This window comes from Doryrhamphus excisus, linkage group LG1, assembly GCF_037039965.1.
Source record: "Doryrhamphus excisus strain RoL-2023G ecotype Guam linkage group LG1, RoL_Dexc_Guam_v1.1, whole genome shotgun sequence".
Taxonomy (NCBI): Eukaryota; Metazoa; Chordata; class Actinopteri; order Syngnathiformes; family Syngnathidae; genus Doryrhamphus; species Doryrhamphus excisus.
Window position 1 is genome coordinate 12,545,832 of NC_136357.1, and position 20,290 is coordinate 12,566,121.

Genomic DNA, 20,290 nt, shown 5'->3' on the forward strand with positions numbered 1-20,290 from the left:
AATGAGAGTAACTGTATTACAAGGCAGCACGGTGGATTTGTCGTAGCATGTCTGGTCACAGTCACAAGATCAGGGTTTGAATCTCCATTGGAATATCCCATCATGTTCTTCCCACGTATGCACGCGTACATTCAAAAACATGCACGTTAGTCTAATTGGAGACTAAATTGTCCACAAGTGTGAATAGCTATTTAGGGTGAAAAGTAAACTCCCTGTTTTGTAAGTACAAGTACTTATAACTTAAACTTACAGTCAATAGAAACTTTGAGGTAGAAATTTAAGCATATTTCTACTAGTAGGAGGATTGTAATTATACCTTGCGGTCTTATTGTTGACTTAGTGCTCAGGTAGTTGAAATAATGATGAGTTGTCATGTTTCTATTGCACATGGGTTGGTCTCTGTACAAAAGTGGAAAACACCCATTGCACAATACTCAGTGGGTATCTGCATCATTTGACGATTGGTTTTTAGAGGTCTATATAAAGGCCCCAAAAAGGCCAGTATTGTTAGTCCAGTGAACGGCAAACTAGATGTACAATACACTGTTTAGATTCTAAACAGTATACTATACAGTCTTAACTTTAATCTGTATTATAGGTGTTCCCCAGGGATCTTTCTGGAGTCCCTTCTCAAAAATAAATTGAGTATAAATCAGCCATTACAACATCTGTGGTAAGTGATCTAGGGATCAAAATAAACAACACTTGTGAGATGTTATGAGTTGTGTAAGCAAGTCTTCCTCGCCCAAATTTATTTTGCATTTTTTTAGCCCGTTATAAAATATGCTTGAGTAAACAAATAACTCAATAAGACCTTGAATCAACATCAGCTGTGCAAAGTTTGATGCAGCTGAATTGAAGCAGAGCGTAGTTACAAATCTTTTCGTCGAAGTATAGCGAGACAAAAAAGGTTGTAAACCACATTTGACATTTTATTCAAATCTATTTTCACTGGGCTAGTATAACAAATGAATACAAAGTACAACTCCGTATAGATTGTCCAAAAAAAGGGAAGTACAAAAAGCTTGAGGTAAAGCATTTTTTTCTTTTTTTTTTAAAGATTCTTTTAAAAAGCCCTTTTTAAGAAAAACATGAATTCATTTCATAACCACAAGCTGTCTGAGAAAACTAACAATGCACTTGTATATCGACAAGATGCAAAGGACAGTGTGTGAGACAACATTCAGTACATTTGTCTTTGAAATGTAAACAATAAAAAGAAGTTTGTCTGTACAAAGCAGGAAAAAACACACCATGTAAAAAGCATTCGACCGCTACAAGCATTGAAATACATACAAACACAAAACAGTTCATTAGCCCACATTATCATCGCGTGTTTACTGGAAATGGAGAAATAAGATGGTGAATGAGATGGTGCTGCAATGTAAAAAAAAATATGAAATTGTGGTTATTTTTCATGTCATTTTACATTCAGTTGAAGGATCAAAATGATCCTCAATGGAATGAAGCTGCTTACCATTTCTTTTAAGTAATAAATAAATCCCCATAACACTATTGTCTCTCACTAGCTCTATGTCAATTGACTCAATGCCAAACATAAACATATAGGTATATGATTCATTACACAGGTTACAGTCTGTGATGTGGAATGTCACTGGTTGCAAAAACCAACACATCAAAGCAGTCACAATGGCTGTAGCTCTGTGGTTCTCTGTGTGTGTGTGGGGGGGGGGGGGGTTTGGATGTGACGTCTTTGTTCTCTCTAATCAGGACACCCACCAGGGCTCAAACTGTTAAAAAAAGCATGTTTTTCCAATTTAACAAATGTTGTATTTCCAAATGTAATAGATTGTTTTTTTGGAAACAACAACACGTATCTCCATTCATTTTCTACCGCGGGGGTGCTGGAGCCTATCCCAGCTGTCTTTGGGCGAGAGGCGGGGTACACCCTGGACTGGTGGCCAGCCAATCACAGGGCACATATAGACAAACAACCATTCACACTCACATTCATACCTATGGACAATTTGGAGTCGCCAATTAACCTAGCATGTTTTTGGAATGTGGGAGGAAACCGGAGTACCCGGAGAAAACCCACACATGAGGCCGAGGGTGGAATTGAACCCTGGTCTCCTAGCTGTAAGGTCTGCGCGCTAACCGCTCGCCCCACGTATCTCCAAATTTGATAAATTATAGGTTTAAAAAGTATGCATCTCCAAATAATGGAATGGAATTTTTCTACAGTGATTTTGTAAAATAATGTATCTTCAAATGTAGTGGTTGTGCCTTTTTACTATGTAAAGATCTTCATATTTAATCAATTTTCTTTTGCCTTCTTACAAAAGTCTCCATTTTTTTTAAATGTTACTTTTATAAAAAAATGCATCACCGATTTTTTTTTTACTTTTTACACAGAATGCCTGTTCAAATTGCTTTTTTTATTTATAAAAGCATGCATCACTGAATTTTTTAAGCATACAGAATGTACTATATCTCAATTTTTTGTTAATAAGCATGTATCTCCAAATTGAGCATTTTTTTCTTTTGCTCTAAAAAGAAAAGCTGATTTGTTTCAAATGTGAAAGGGAAAAAAAAATTGATTTTTTTACTGGACTGTCACAATCTGTACCTTTATACAGATCCTCACCAAAAGTAAATTGTTTCTTCTTTGGCAAGTCCACAGGTTTAGTTTTTGCATTAAAATACATCATCACTGGAGGTGTGTGCTTTCTGAGAATTCTCGTATCTAAATTAATTTCATGTTTTTGGTTAGCTAACTATTTCACTTCTATAACCAGCATAAAGCAGCGTAAATGGACGGAAAACAAAGGAAGACCAATGAAATGTACTCACGATGATATTGGTGAATGAATGTGTGTGTGTGGTGCTCAGCTACACTGTACTCTGCCGGCTTTCCCGACTGTAGCCCAGAGCTTCTGAGGAATGAGGTGGGAAATCAATAAATATCCCATCTGAGTCTGAGTCTGCAGACTCGAGCACTTGTCCGATGATGGTTTCGGGGCTGGACGACTCGCTGGGCGGCGTGCAAGATGCCGCTTTGCTGAGGTCGGTCATGGTGGTTGTGGCTTCGGTGCCGTGCAGCGCTCCGGATGAATGGAGCGGGAGCGGGAGGAGGGAAGGTGAGGACAGAGGGAGGTCCATGGAGGCGGCTCCTGCTTGCATCATACCTGTACAGTTACAGTGCCATCACAATAATACTGTGGCTCTACATCAGGGATCTCAAACTCTTGGCCCGCAGGCCAAATGCAGCCCGCTAGTTTGAGGCCCCCGCCTTGATATGAAAGTTTAATTTCTTTAATTTCTTTAATTTGTTTTTTGATTTGCTTATTTATTTTTCCATCTTATTTTGTGTCGAAAAATAAAAATTAACATTAAACATTTATTTCATAATTTAATAATAATAGAAATTAATTTAATTTGTTTCACTTGTTTCATTTGTTTTTTGATTTGCTTATTTATTTTTCCATTTTATTTTGTGTCGAAAAATAAAAAATAACATTAAACATTTATTTAATAATTTAATAATAAATCCTCCTCTACTGCACATCCATACTGTGTAACTATCCCCAGGTCTCGCACACATCTTCACCAATCCTCTTACGTACCAAGGGCATGCCGTCTATGGAACTCGCTGCCAGCTCACACCTTTCCCACCTTACCAAATATGGATATATTCAAGAAAAATATTAATCAGCATTTAGTTGCTATTTTGACTTAAAATAATTAGTATTATTTCGGTCCTTAAAGGGAAATTAACTTTAGCTTAGTGGACCGCTTTTCATCAATTCTCTGATGGCAACACCAGGTCCCATAGTTATTCTAAAAAAAAAAATATATATATATATATATAAATTAATTTGTTAATTTGTTTCATTTGTTTTTTGATTTGCTTATTTATTTTTCCATCTAATTTTGTGTCGAAAAATAAAAATGAAGATTAAACATTTATTTAATAATTTAATAATAAATAAAAAATAATTTGTTAATTTGTTTCACTTGTTTCATTTGTTTTTTTAATTTGCTTATTTATTTTTCCATCTTATTTTGTGTCGAAAAATACAAATTGATATTAAACATTTATTTAATTATTTAATAATAAATAAAAATTAATTTGTTAATTTGTTTCACTTGTTTCATTTGTTTTTTGATTTGCTTATTTATTTTTCCATCTTATTTTGTGTCGAAAAATAAAAATTAACATTAAACATTTATTTCATAATTTAATAATAAATAAAAATTAATTTGTTAATTTGTTTCACTTGTTTCATTTGTTTTTTGATTTGCTTATTTATTTTTCCATCTTATTTTGTGTCGAAAAATAAAAATTAACATTAAACATTTATTTAATAATTAATAAAAATTAATTTGTTTCGCTTGTTTAATTTGTTTTTATTTGCTTATTTATTTTTCCATTTTATTTTGTGTCGAAAAATAAAAATGAACATTAAACATTTATTTAATAATTTAATAATCCCAGCTGTCTTTGGGCGAGAGGCGGGGTACACCCTGGACTGGTCGCCAGCCAATCACAGGGCAAAATATAAAATATAAAATATAAAATATAAAATATAAAATATAAAATATAAAATATAAAATATAAAATATAAAATATAAAATATAAAATATAAAATATAAAATATAAAATATAAAACACTGAAAAAGCACTGAAAAAGCACTGAAAAAGCACTGAAAAAGCACTGAAAAAGCGGAGGGTATAGCAGAAGCATTAAAGACAGCTATTTATTTATTTATTTTGTCTGTTTTTAATATATATATATATATATATATTTTTTTTTTAAACCTGATGCGGCCCAGCCTCACCCAGACCTTAGCTCCAGTGGCCCCCAGGTAAATTGAGTTCGAGACCCCTGCTCTACATCAAAATCAACAAACGCGGTGAGGGTCTTGCATGTACCTTTATACTGGGAGCCCACGCAAAGCCTGTTAGAGGCGGAGCCAGAGAGCTCGGCGCTGGACGTCAGGTCGGCGTAGGTCAAACTTTGTTCCTCCAGGCATGATATCATCTCACAGGCCGAGTGACGCCTGATTCCTCCGCTGCCAACGGAGCTGCTATCCGGGTCGTACTCAGCCACCGGGGTCAGCAGTAAAGGAATGTTGTAGCTTTTGGATCGTACCACAGGGTTTTTAGACAGCTGGTCAGCAGACTTGGACCAGCCCCATTGTAAACGCTTCTCTACAGGAAGTAGAAGGGGGTGTTACTCATGACACACATATCATTATTAAACATCATTTTGTATACCCAGAACACAGCAGTGGTCCTCGGTGTCGTCTCCGGAGTAAAGTCCATGTGTGCCCAAGTAGGGCGAGACCACTTTCTGGACCAAAGACTCCAGCCTCAGGTAGTCCTCATTCACACCACGTGACTCATGGACTCCCTGCAATTATACCACACAATGTGATCTTATCAGCCATATTCATTTTGTGCAAAGAAATACAGACTTTAGAAGATATTTTCATACTATTCATACAACGTATTATTTTAATAATATAGTGGTTATCAAAAATTGGCCTTATGACATCTGTAGCACATAGAACAGCAATGATACATCATTTATATAATATATAAGTAATATTATACTTGACACATGATCATAAAAATATTGATAAATATATCAATATAAAATATTCATTAATTCATTCATTTTCTACCGCTTGTCCTTACAAGGGTCACGGGGGTGCTGGAACCTATCCCAGCTGTCTTTGGGCGAGAGGCGGGGTACACCCTGGACTGGTCTGGTCACCAGCCAATCACAGTGCAAAATATAAAATATAAAATATAAAATATAAAATATAAAATATAAAATATAAAATATAAAATATAAAATATAAAATATAAAATATAAAATATAAAATCTAAAATATAAAATATAAAATATAAAATATAAAATATAAAATATAAAATATAAAATATTGCTCATATATAATAGTTTAAAACTACTACTATACTGTTTTTCTTTCACCTGATATTTGGTCCTGAGTGCTGATACAAGGCAAGGTTTGATGACGTTATTGAGTGCTAATGTGCAAATGTGTTCAGTGCACAAGTTAATTACTACATTACATAACTACATTACATAATAAATAAGGTTTGATTGCTATAATGTTCGACCACCCAGACAACACGAGCTGGTCCGAAGGTCCAAAAAAAAAAGATTGGGAACCACTGCTATACGACATGTAAACAAGCAAACAACCACCTTACCTGTAGGATGAGCAGCATCTGCGTCACAGAGGGTGGCACTCGGGCTCGAGGGCGAGACAAGGCGTCCTCTAACTTAACGCTCAGGACGATGGTGCTCCTGAAGTGAAGCAAAGCCAGTTGTCGGACGGAAGGCTCCTTACCCTGCATGGAGACGACACTAATCAGCAACTACACCTGAGCTTATTAGTTAGTTATTCCTTGGAGATGACGGACGGTCTACCTGGACTGGGTGGAAGATGGCCTGCAGCATGGAGAGCACATCACAGAAGAAGAAGTCCCATGTCTCTGCCAGAGAGTCCAGTAACTTCTGACCTGTACTCGGCACACCAAAACAACACTAAAGGCCTGCTCCACATGACATGAATGTATACATAATGGAGTCATACCTTCGTAGAACCTTATTTTGTCCCTCAGGATGACCATGCCCTTTGTCAGCAGCTGGTTCTGTCACATGGATGAAAATAAATACATAAGAAAGTCCAACACTAGCTTATGAAGTTCTTTCTTGTCCTACTGTGATTACCTGAAGGTATTCTGTGAAAAAGGAACCCAGTTCGGTTTTCAACAGGTGCCTGGTGGATAAACATTCTATTTATTTTACATTGTGTGTCTTTATCCGTGTGAATTTGTCAACCTGCTCATGCCTGCACGTGTATTTACTGTCCCACAGCGAGCGCTGATGTGATAGGACGGTGTAAGTCTGGCTTTAAAAATAAAGAGATAACATGACACGACCGCACTGCTCCAAAAGCACATGAACAAACTTAAGTTGACAAAACATGCTCAGTCAGCCACTCCAGCAGGCTGGAGTGTGGTCATGTCTGGGAGAAGCCACCTGATTAGTCGCTTTCTGTACAACAGTACCATAAACTAAACGTCACATCCATACCTGACGCCTTCGTTGAGAGCGTAAAGTTCGTTATCAGCCAAACCTTTCTTCTGGAAGACTGCGATGACGGCGTCGTGGATACTGCAACAAAAAAAACCTTTTCACCAAATTTGTTAAACTGCATAATAACATTTTTCTGTCAGTTTTCTGTCTCAACTAACTTTCCACCTGTGGAGCTTTCACACAGAAATCTGGCAAAATATCTGCATCAGAGCCCTGTTTTTTGTACAGAATCCAGCAAAGTGGACTATAAGCGCTCTTCTTCACGGACACACACCATCCCACAATTAGATGATTAGATGCATGTCGGGCAGTGACAATTGCATAACACAACAAAGCCGTAAAAGTTAGGTTTAATGCTAAACTTCAGTCCTGGCATTAGGGCATCCCCTTAACGCACAGGCACCATTCCACCTCTGTCAAGGTTATCAGAAGACTGAAAACTGGTGAGATGACTTTGTCCTTCCATTCCCTGTGTTTGTGCTGTTTATACAAACCAGGAAAAACGATCATTTTAGAGCAGGGGTCTCAAACACGTGGCCCGCAGGAAACTAGTTTGAGGCCCCCGGCTTGATATGAAAGTTTAATGTTAGTGCGGCCCGTGCAAGTTGGATATGGATGCTGTATGGTATCATGTACCCAGAAAAAATTATTACGTTTGATTAATGTTCATGTTAAAGGTTAAATAACTGTTAATAGTTATCCTCCCTATCCGTGTGGAAGTGGTAAGTTTTTGGCTATTTAAGTTTAAAGGAAATAACTTGAAGGCTACCGTTTAGGTCGCTAGCTCTCTAGTTTGCGAGTTAGCATGTGTCTCAAGACCCTGCAGTTGCGCAATATGTTGTAAATAAAAAAAGTATAAATGTGACTATAGTCGTGTTTTGTCATGTCTACAGGGCTCTAATAATGCTTTGTTAATTTTAATCAGAAAAAAAATTGATTACCCACCAACTATATGTGGTTTCTTAAGTTTTTATTATTTGCCGTTTTATTATTATTATTATATTTATTTATTTATTACTGATTAATTGATTTTCATTATTCTTGATTTGTTTATTTATTTTTCATCTTATTTTGTGTAGAAAAATAAAAAGTAACAGTGGAATGTTTTATCAGAGCTTTTCTTGTAGAAAATCGGAACCAAAGCAAAGTTTATTCATTTTTCTGTTTTTAATAAATGCGTTTTTTTTTTTGGAAAACCTGATGCGGCCCAGTCTCACCCAGACCCTAGCTCCAGTGGCCCCCAAGTAAATTGAGTTTGAGACCCCTGTTTTAGAGGGAATGTGAAAGGATCTAGAGCTGCAACAGAGGCGGGAAGCCGCCTGTGTGTAAGCATCTGTTGTGTGGTATGCAATTGTTGCTGTTCAAAAGGTATTGTACAATGTGTAGTATTGTGTAAATGTGTGATGGACCGTTACGACTCTGAGCCTAATGGAAACAGAATTGGAACAGATCCTGATTAGGACAAAAGGGTTAAAATACTACTGTATGATACTAGCAAATTGAAGTACCTGTTCCAGGTGGCGTTGGCACCGGCCCTCTTCTGCTTCTCCCCTCTGTCTTCTGGTGAACCCTTCTCGCTCTTGCCCAGGTCACTAAGGCTGGGCGAGCTCATCAGCTTGAGCCGGTGCAGAGTCCTCATGGGAACCATGGAGGAGGAGAAAGACGAGAGCATACGCGCTAAGTGGCGTGGACAGGAAAGAAGGAAGGTCAGGCTACCAGCTGACGAGAGATGGAGACGAAGAGGGAGGAGGAAACAGGAAGCAGAGCGCCGACGGGAAGGCGAGAACATGAGTAGGGAATGGATAGAGGACGCAAAAGAAAGGCCGGCTGACACAGGACGAGAATAAAGTAGGACAGAGTGATGCATGACGAGAGAGAGAGAGAGCTTGTTTTAAAAAAGAAAAGAGCATGGGCGGGGCCGAGCTGGAAGGTGGGCCCCACTGCCCCCGAGGTCTCAGAAGAGGAGAGAACAGTGGCGTCGATAGGCTTCTGAAACAATACCATCTTTGATGCCAACAAATATTTATGCAGCACACAGATGCCAGTGTTGCTGAGGAGGAGCTCACACGGCTCAGTGACAACAACAATAACAATAGCAGTAGGAAGTGGACAATAAAGGACGCCTTCCTGCTCTGTCATGGAGATGAGTAGAACGGAAGATGCCATTTAAAAAGACTCTTAGTGGTGAAACAGTAACCTGCTTAGTTAACAAGTCAACAAGTACTGGACTTGAACTGACTGCAACTTCCTGGAGTCTTAATAAACAAACCTATTAACAAGCTTTTGCATCTATGGAACACGTGTTAATCACAAAGATGCTGTCTTCAGCACTGAACTTTAATCCTGGTTTTTCTAAGCAAAGGCTTTTCCCTCCATGTTTGTTACAAAAAAAATCATGTTAATCACAGTTATCATAACCCTGGTTGAGCCGGTTTTAATCAAAAAACAAAAAAGTAGACTATAAATGCTGTAAGGCTCGCAGAGCTCGCAGACCTCACAGCTAGGAGACCAGGGTTCGATTCCACCCTCGGCCATCTCTGTGTGGAGTTTGCATGTTCTCCCCGTGTATGCGTGGGTTTTCTCCGGGTACTCCGGTTTCCTCCCACATTCCAAAAGCATGCTAGGTTAATTGGTGACTCCAAATTGTCCATAGGTATGAATGTGATGTGAATGGTTGTTTGTCTATATGTGCCCTGTGATTGGCTGGCAACCAGTCCAGGGTGTACTCCGCCTCTCGCTCGAAGACAGCTGGGATAGGCTCCAGCACCCCCTGCGACCCTCGTGAGGAAAAAGCGGTAGAAAATGAATGAATGAATGAATGCTGTAAACAGCCATTATATAGAAAAACTTCATTTTTCAACTTTCATAATAATTTGGAGTACATGAGAAAATTAATTAATTCATTCATTTTCTACTGCTTATCCTCACAAAGAGGAGGATAAGAGGCAAGACACGGGGTACACTCTGGACTGGTCGCCAGCCAATCACAGGGCACATATAGACAAACAACCATTCACACTCACATTCATACCTATGGACAATTTGGAGTCACCAATTAACCTAGCATGTTTTTGGAATGTGGGAGGAAACCGGAGTACCCGGAGAAAACCCACGCATACACGGGGAGAACATGCAAACTCCACACTTAGATGGCCGAGGGTGGAATTGAACCCTGGTTTCCTAGCTGTGAGGTCTGCATGCTAACCACTCGACCGCCGTGCAGCCCCAAGCTGACTACTACATACTAAAGCCTATCCTTCCCGCAGAAATGTGGGAGCTGTAAGTCGAGTTGTCAACAGTCCCAAGGACAACGTATTTGTCCCGTAATCATTAATTAATTTTCTATACCGCTTATCCTCACTTGGGCCAATCACAGGGCACATATAGACAAACAACCATTCACACTCACATTCATACCTATGGACAATTTGGAGTCACCAATTAACCTAGCATGTTTTTGGAATGTTTTGGAAACCCACGCATGCACGGGGAGAACATGCAAACTCCACACAGAGATGGCGGAGGGTGGAATTGAACTCGAGTCTCCTAGCTGTGAGGCCTGCACACTAACCACTCGTACAACATGCAGCCTACATGAGAAAATGACAAGGAAAATGGTCTGTCATGTTCTACACTCTTTGGTCTGTTGCTCTTTTTTGCTGACCACTTCTGTTCTCTTTTGTTCCAGACACCTAAGTTCCCGCGCCTGGGCGGCGCCACGAGACACACCTGCAGTCGCTCAATTATTCACAACTGCTGGTAGGCTCAGCAATTTTTGTTTGCAGTTGCCAGATTGTTTCTCAACATTGCGTTGCATCTTTAATTTTGCACTCTCATAGGTTTTTCTGGTGTAAGATAGACTTTTGCTAATACTCTTTGGGTTTTTTCTTATCGTCTTGTGGCTTCGCACAGTACCACGGCAGCCTTGGTATTGTAGTTTTTTTTCCCCCCTGCTGGCCTTTGACCTTATTTTGCCTTTTAAATTTTTGGTTGTTCAAATAAATCATCATAATCTTCACCATTGCTTCATCTCTACATGCAGTCGTCAAACAAGGCATAACACAGCTGGCATTACCACTACCATACTACCATTACCACCTACTACTACTACTGTAGTACTGCCACTGATGAGTTTATTGTAAACAACAGGAGTCAGATGTAGTTCTCAGACATTTCTTAACATGATAAAAATATTTTTAAGTAAAACATTACATGAATCATTGTGCTGGAAATGACATTCAAAATCTAAAACTTTCTTGTGCATTTTAATCCATCCATCCATGTTCTAACACAGCGTGGGTGGCCAGAGCCAATGCCAGCTGTCCTTGGGATGTTTTCCAGGTCAGACATGAAAACTTGATTATTACTGGATAATGCAGTAATGGATAATGCCTTTTCACTTCCTGGTTGCTGCGGAGCATGTATTTGAATGGGAAAGATGCAGGTTGTGCTCTTATAAAATGTACTTCGGTCAGATTGTGGCTGTTTTTGGCCTTAACTGCACTCTTCCATTGCAGAGTTGCATCATCACCTCTTTGTGCTTCTCGTGCAAAAAAATGTAAAAGACGTATAAATACATACAGTATTTGGAAGCGAGCAGTCTGGTTGAAAATGGGGACAAATATAATATATATATCACATATATATCATATATATCATATATATAGGGCGGCACGGCGGCGAGTGGTTAGCGCACAGACCTCACAGCTAGGAGACCAGGGTTCAATTCCACCCTCGGCTATCTCTGTGTGGAGTTTGCATGTTCTCCCCGTGCATGCGTGGGTTTTCTCCGGGTACTCCGGTTTCCTCCCACATTCCAAAAACATGCTAGGTTAATTGGTGACTCCAAATTGTCCATAGGTATGAATGTGAGTGTGAATGGTTGTTTGTCTATATGTGCCCTGTGATTGGCTGGCGACCAGTCCAGGGTGTACCCCGCCTCTCGCCCGAAGACAGCTGGGATAGGCTCCAGCACCCCCGCGACCCTCGTGAGGAAAAAGCAAATGAATGAATATATATATATATATATATATATATATATATATATATATATATATATATATATATATATATCGCTTGCAAAAACTGTATGTAATTATATATATTATTATATTATTATATGATTATATTCAGGACCAATGGGTGAAATGGACATTGTTAACATTGACAAACAATCCTTCTGTTGTTAAAAGAAGAAACTATAACTAACATTCAGAAAGTGCCCCAGGTTTAATTTCCTCCAATGTATTCACGTGGCGCCTTTGAACAAGGAAGCTTACTTCCCAGTTAATGGGCGTGGCTGTGTGTTTACTGCAATGGGTTAACATGACATGACAACTGAGGGTAAATTTGAATTTCCCCTTGAATGATTTTTCTTGGAAAAGAAGCTAGTCTGATGATCATTCCCCTCAGGTGTGATCACGGTATGACATTCTTACAGGAAGCCAACAATAATACAAAACATGGTTTGTTTGTTGTTGGCCAGTGGAATTTTGGACGGTTGCATTGTTAGAATGATGCAAATGTGTTACTAGGTCAACAACACACATGTATGGGGATCACCACTCACGCTTAGAAACACTTCATGGAGATGTAAGAGTCACTTCATAAGCCTGCTTGGAGATTTTCATCTTCGGCTCATGGTGATGGGACCCAATGAGAGGGGGTAGTGGGATTTACAGAATGTGGATGCAGATAAGTAGATTACCCAGAATGCTTCACTTTAATAATGACTGTTAATCTTGACCGGCGATGCTCACCTCCTGATTGGATGCTCATTGCTGCTGTCCAAGTCCGGGCTTGGGGGAGGAGCCGAGAAGGTGCTGAAGTTGAGGGAGAGGGGCCGCGGGGAAGACCGGGAGGCGTGCCTCCGCCTGAGTCCATCCAGCATCTGGAATGGAATGGAATGGAATGGCCTTTATTGTCATTATACAAGATGTACAACGAGATTGGAGAGCTTCTCCTTCAGTGCAGTAGTCAAGTTAAAAAAAAAGTATATAAAAGTAGAGTAAAAAAGATATATACAAGATATCCAAAATATACACATACGTAGTATTGCACAGGAGCATATGCAGGAGCAGACATATTGCAGATATATTAATTTTAGTGCAATGATAAATCTCAATACAAAACAGCGAGAAATAACATTAAACAGAGTATATGCTCCAAGGGTGTCTATACAGTGGAAACTAAAAGGTCAAGAATAATCTGTTCCGGGTCTATAACCTATTCCCCGTCGGAAATAAGGACATGAAAATCATTTCTTCCATGTAGAAGATATGTTTAATTCTACTGTCATGCAAAAGTAATAAAAACTTGAGGAGCTATGAGGATGTAAAAACAAAACAACCCGTTTGTTAACCACTATAAAATAAAAAACTGCCAAATAATAATAAAAAAAATAATAAAAAACTACAAAAATACTGGTACACCCTGGAGTCATACAGGTTTTGTGACTGACACAGACCAATTTGCATCTACCTATTAAGAATATTCCATGTTTATGCAGAGACTGTGATTTTGAAAACTTTTATGTTGAAAGTTCGGCTTCCGATTTGTGTGTGTGTTGCAATTTCTCATGCTATTCACTTGCTTTATGTGCTCTTTATCGGTGCAGACGTCAGTTTTACGGCTAATTATGGCTAACCTGCCCATGCTGATGTTAGCCCTCCTTATAACGCAACATATTGTGGGACCTGTCTGTGGGGAGGAGAGAGGAATTCATCAAAATGACGTGCACATGCGTGATAATGATGCAAATTAGACAACATCATCGAAACCAGTGCATTTCAAATAGTGGGGCGTGCCTCCTGGGGGTCTACGGTGGATTGTGAGAGTCAAGGACGACTTTCAGTATTCGTGCAGACCTGCCAACATGTACAGTGCATCCGGAAAGTATTCACAGCGCTTCACTTTTTCAACATTTTGTCATGTTACAGCCTCATTCCAAACTGTATTAAATTAATCTCTTACCTCAAAATTCTACACAAAATACTCCATTATGACAATGTGAAAAAAGGTTTTTTTGACATGTTTTGAATTTATTAAAAATAGAAAACAAAAAAATCACATTTACATAAGTATTCACAGCCTTTGCTTAATACTTTGTTGATCCACCTTTGGCAGCAATTACAGCCTCAAGTCATTTTGAATATGATCCCACAAGTTTAGCACACCTAACTTTAGGCAGTTTTGCCAATTCTTCTTTGCAATAAGTCTCAAGCTCCATCAGGTTGGATGGGAGACGTCTGTGCACAGCCATTTTCAGATCTCTCCAGAGATGTTCGATCGGATTCAAGTCTGGACTCTGGCTGGGCCACTCCAGGACATTCACGGAGTGGTTCTGAAGCCAATCTTTTGAGATCTTGGCTGTGTGCTTCGGGTCGTTGACCTCAGGCTGGGGCGAAGGTTCATTTTTCAGCAGGACAAGAGCGCTCTGGAGCAGGTTTTCATCCAGGATATCTCTATATATTGCTGCATTCATTTTCCTTCTATCCTGACTAGTCTGCCAGTTCCTGCTGCTGAAAAACATCCCCACAGCATGATGCTGCCACCACCATGCTTCACTGTAGGGATGGTATTGGCCTGGTGATGAGCAGTGCCTGGTTTCCTCCAAACATGGCGCCTGGCATTCACACCAAAGAGTTCAATCTTTGTCTCATCAGACCAGAGAATTTTGTTTCTCATGGTCTGAGAGTCATTCAGGTGCTTTTTGGCCAATTCCAGAGGGGCTGCCATGTTCCTTTTACTAAGGAGTGGCTTTCGTCTGGCCACTCTACCATACAGGCCTGATTGGTGGATTGCTGCAGAGATGGTTGTCCTTCTGGAAGGCTCTCCTCTCTCCACAGAGGAACGCTGGAGCTCTGACAGAGTGACCATCGGGGCCTTGGTCACCTCCCTGACAGAATTTTTTCTGTATCCTTCCCCAGATTTGTGCCTCAAGACAATCCTGTCTCGCAGGTCTACAGACAGTTCTTTTGACTTCATGCTTGGTGTTTGTGCTCTGACATGCACAGTCAACTGTGGGACCTTATATAGACAGTTATTATATTTCCAAATCATGTCCAATCAACTGAATTTACTGCAGGTGGACTCCAATTAAGCTGTAGAAAGATCTCAAGGATGATCAGTGGAAAAAAGATGCACCTGAGCTCAATTTTGAGCTTCATGGCAAAAGCTGTGAATACTTATGTAAATGTGATTTTTTTGTTTTCTATTTTTAATAAATTAAAAACATGTCAAAAAAAACCTTTTTTCACATTGTCATAATGGAGTATTTTGTGTAGAATTTTGAGGTAAGAGATTAATTTAATACAGTTTGGAATGAGGCTGTAACATGACAAAATGTTGAAAAAGTGAAGCGCTGTGAATACTTTCCGGATGCACTGTATGAATTTGGTGCACTCTGCGTGCAATTTAACTCTTAAATACACCTGCATGCTTCACTGCCCTCCATTTTGTTGCATTTTGCTGGTTTCAGTTTAGATAGTACAATTAAATTAATAGATAATATCAGGGGCGGCACAGCGGTCGAGTGGTTAGCGCGCAGACCTCACAGCTAGGAGACCAGGGTTCAATTCCACCCTCGGCCATCTCTGTGTGGAGTTTGCATGTTCTCCCCGTGCATACGTGGGTTTTCTCCGGGTACTCCAGGTTTCCTCCCACATTCAAAAAAGCATGCTAGGTTAATGTGAGTGTGAATGGTTGTTTGTCTATATGTGCTCTGTGATTGGCTGGCGACCAGTCCAGGGTGTACCCCGCCTCTCGCCCGAAGACAGCTGGGATAGGCTCCAGCACCCCCGCGAACCTCAACCTCGTGAGGAAAAAGTGGTAGAAAATGAATGAATGAACGAATTTCTCAATATTATTTGTAATTGGGGGAGACATTTTGGTCCCCCAGTGGGGAGATGACAGAAAACAATTTTGAACCACTGATCTAAACCTACGCACCGGGCACATTTAGAATGCAGCCCTGTAGGAACCACTATGTTTACACAAGAATGATGTAGTAAGAACGGGAATTACAGGGTCTGTTTACACAAGCATGACAACAGTGTTTTTAAAAAGTATCTCCATTCACACTCGGCCACATGTGAGGACACTGTAATTAGCATATTGAGCCTGAATAATATTGATCCAAAACAGCCTTTGTTGCTATATACCGTTGTTATTATTATGTTGAGGTAATTTGGGGATTAGACTGAGGACATTTTGGAGGATAATTGAGAATGTAACACATTTGCACATGCATCTGGCTTCCTTTTATAGCAAAGTAGCGTATTTTTGTGTTTAGACAGGTACAATAACAAAAACCATGTTGTCGATGCGACCACAAAGCAACACTTTTCTACTGATCTATTCTATTAGAACTTATTGCTTTAACTGCAATTCAATTTACTTCGTCTGTTGGTTTGCCTGTATAAATCTCTAATTTTATTCATCTAGAATTATTCTCGTACATTTCCCCGAAGAGATATGAGTAAAGTCGTATCTTACAACGACAACGTCAAAATAATCATAAAGGTGCGGTAAAGGGGAAAAAACACATTTGTGACTTTGCAGTTCCAGTGTGTTATTCATTCATTCATTCATTTTCTACCGCTTTTTCCTCACCAGGGTCGCGGGGGTCCCAGCTGTCTTCGGGCGAGAGGCGGGGTACACCAGGGACTGGTCGCCAGCCAATCACAGGGCACATACAGACAAACAACCATTCACACTCACATTCATACCTATGGACAATTTGGAGTCACCAATTAACCTAGCATGTTTTTGGAATGTGGGAGGAAACCGGAGTACCCGGAGAAAACCCATGCATGCAAACTCCACACAGAGATGGTCGAGGGTGGAATTGAACCCTGGTCTCCTAGCTGTGAGGTCTGCGCGCTAACCACTCCGCACCGCCAGTGTGCTATTATGACTGTTATTTCAACACAACATGAAGAGTGTTGTGTAATATTTGCTCAACATACACTCCTTCCTCAGCATGCAAACACACACACCACATAAAAGAAGAGTAAATGCATGTCGGTGCATGTTGCAGACAGTGTAAGGTATTGCAGTAAAAGCAAGGCATGGCAGCCAGTAGAGTGACATTACTGTTATGTGTCTCTCCCATAGAAACAGGCTGTAAACGGTGAAGCGACCCCTTCTGGTCAGCGAGAGGAACAGCAGTCTGGGCTGTCAATGCTGAGACAAAGACAACCACGTGTCGTATTTTATTGCCACCATTAATAACATTGGTTTATTTTCATGTGGGGTTACCATGCAGGGGTCATGAGTCAAAGGTCAGGGGACACCAGCAGAAAAAGACGCTCCTTACTCCCTAGCATACCACGCCAGTCTGGGGCTTCTTTTTTTTTTTGCTTTTGTCCACCGCCCCACCTCCCTCCTTCTCTTTTCTCCAACAGTCAGATCGATGCCACTTTTACGACCATCTTAGCAGCATTGGTTTTCCGGCCTAGTGTAACCTAGCTGCAGCCGTGTTATTGTTCGACACAAAATGGCCAATCAGCCTTGAACACACACACCCAAGAGTCCACGTTGATCCAACAGGGAGGGGGGTATGTTTATTCATACCTGTGACTCCAACTAACACGACACATGAGAGTGTACAAAAAAAAATAAAAATAGTGGACTTAAAGTTTCCATTACTCACCGTTTCGTGTCCTGTCGCTTGGTTCTTGCTGCTGTAGCACCGATTCAAGATCGGTTCCGTCCGGGCTCATTGGGGGACACCTCTGCATTGATGTGCCGACTGTGTGAGTTCCCAGTCGGGCATCAGGCGGATGAAGGGTCCGGGGATGGTGGTGGTGATGGTGGTGGTGGTGGTGTACTCATTCATGAAGCATGCGCCTCTGCTCGCTCCCGTGCGCGCCCCCGCTTTGTTTTGACCGAGATGCACGCGACGATCACCATCGCGGCTGCTTCTGCTGTTGTCACGTGCACGCGCAACTGATTTTTATTACTGTAGCTGCTCTGGTTGGGCGGATCGATACAAGCATCGGTTGTATCGATATCAAGGGTAGTATCAACATCGGATCGATAGTAGCGAGATAAAAATCGACATGTTCAGTTCTCTTCTGTTCTATGATATTATATTGTTTACAAACAAAAATCCATATTAGCTATGGGTGGAAAAAGGCAAAGAATTTGAATGAAAGCCAATAGAAGTTGTTGCTTTTGTTTCGTTATTTTGCACTGTGTAATCAAAATGGACTAAGGAAATTGTTATTGTATTTACACAAATACATTTGATAACATACTTACATTTGATATATATTGTTTGCCTTAAATACATAATCTGTGTTTAAGTCTAACTGAAATCAACCTTGAATGAAATGACCTTGAAAACTTTCAATTAATCCACAATACAGGCTCTGTATTTTGTTGACTTTGGATTGATACCAAAACATGCATTGTTGCCCACCTCTATAGTTATTATGCATTAAAGTAACAGCGGTGTGGTTTATCAGAGGCTCCTGAATGCCACACACACACACACACACACACGCCTTAAAACAAAACAAGAGGGCTCACACGCACTCACACATACTGACCTCAATCTACCATACAGCATTTCTCGCCACCATATGTCCATTCTCTCAAAATAATCAGTTCAATGTCAGTAATTGAGTTGCTTGCGGGACTTAATTTAGCAAAAACAAACTGGATGTTTTCATCATATATGATTAAATTGCAATTGCCTGTGTAGTTTGTACACTCATTGTGCAGACATGTTTGCGTGTTGTGACATCTAATCTCCTCTTATTGGATCAGAGAGGAACACATTAACATACTTTACAGCTCAATTACTCACACGTCAAACAAAGCAAAACAACTTTCTGATCAGAATCATTCCTATTTTTGCACAAATTACTCCAGTTTCCTCCCACATTCCAAAAACATGTTAATTGTCTGTAGGTATGAATGGTTGTTTGTCTATATGTGCCCTGTGATTGGCTGGCGACCAGTCCAGGGTGTACCCCGCCTCTTGCCCAAAGACAGCTAGGATAGGCTCCAGCATACCCGCATCCCCATAAAACATGTATTTATCTCAAGTATGTGGTCTCAGGGGTATTCTGCCAAAGTGTCTCAACCAACCCAGGCTTTGTGCTCAAGCTGCAACTCAACAAAACCTAAATTCCCCAAACAGAATGGAACGGTACTTCGAGAGTGGTTATCAACTTTTACAATTCCTTTACATTCACAGTTTAAGTCCAGTGCGAGATCCACCCTGGTGGCATTGTGCCTTCCACATGAGTGATTTATGGGTTTGTACATGCTCCACTCTGCTCTTTGTGTGACCACTTGTGACTACTTTGGGGTGAGGCCAACCTCTCAGAAGCACCCGCCGCTTTGCCAACTTGGCGACTTTGTTGTTAAATCTGGTGACATTTCAAACCCTCTCTGCCAAATTGGTGACTAGTGGCAAATCTAGCTACTTTTTCGGTCGTCGTTGGATAATTTTCTGGTATTTGGGGACTTAAAAGTGAAGGCACGTATTGTTCCACAGTTTCTGTTCTCACCGAGCAGATCCATGAATCATGCATGCATGAGGCGTGGTTCCACCTAGGTGCATCTCGGCCTGTTTTGTAGAACAGGAATTCTAACAATGGTCTTTATCCTCATTAAATGATTACTCTTAACACTCAAGCCTCATTCTGATACTGACGTTTTACATGTCACTGTGGCAAAATGTGTGATGAGAAAATAATGTATGATAAATTAAATACAAAATGTAAATATAAATGTAATTATACGACGTCTAGACTTTGAGAAGTGGTGGCTGAGCTAAAATATTAAAACTACTTGGCGAGCACAGACCTCCACCCAGTGCCATAGTTCCCAACATATTGTGAAATAATACACTAAATACCAAATACACTTTAAATTATTATTATTTATTCTATCAGTTTTTGATACTTTGTAAAACCTGCCCTGTATTTTTTCCAAGTACTTTGACCATTTTTTTGTGGCATTATATGCACAAATGGTGAAAACGGCCCAATATCTCACAATTGTTAAAAAAATAATAAAAGAAACATTCCTGGATCCAGATGGTGATACGGATCACCCCCCAAAATTAATCATTTATTCCACATCATAATATATAAAATATAATATAACAAAATTAAAGTAAATCAGATTATATCGCCTAGAGCAGAGGTAGGGAACCTTTGGCTCGGGAGCCAGGT

At 40.0% G+C, this 20,290-nt stretch overlaps 1 protein-coding gene across 2 annotated transcripts; it reads right to left on the minus strand.

The window, feature by feature from the left end:
• Window positions 1-2,062: 2,062 nt before the first annotated feature.
• On the minus strand, window positions 2,063-18,012 carry prr5a (proline rich 5a (renal)). Of its 2 annotated transcripts, none has more exons than XM_058076143.2 (11): window positions 17,752-18,012; window positions 12,857-12,987; window positions 8,606-8,731; window positions 7,095-7,175; window positions 6,729-6,777; window positions 6,592-6,649; window positions 6,426-6,517; window positions 6,206-6,346; window positions 5,243-5,378; window positions 4,898-5,176; window positions 2,063-3,134 (listed from the first exon to the last, which is right to left on the minus strand). In XM_058076143.2, exons 2-11 carry the CDS (start codon window positions 12,985-12,987, stop codon window positions 2,854-2,856), a joined length of 1,374 nt encoding a protein of 457 aa, XP_057932126.2. In that variant the 5' UTR covers window positions 17,752-18,012; the 3' UTR covers window positions 2,063-2,853. The 2 variants fall into 2 exon arrangements, with proteins under 2 accessions (XP_057932126.2, XP_057932125.2); XM_058076142.2 differs by having other exon boundaries at window positions 2,063-3,149; window positions 17,752-18,010.
• Between the last annotated feature and the right edge of the window lie 2,278 nt (window positions 18,013-20,290).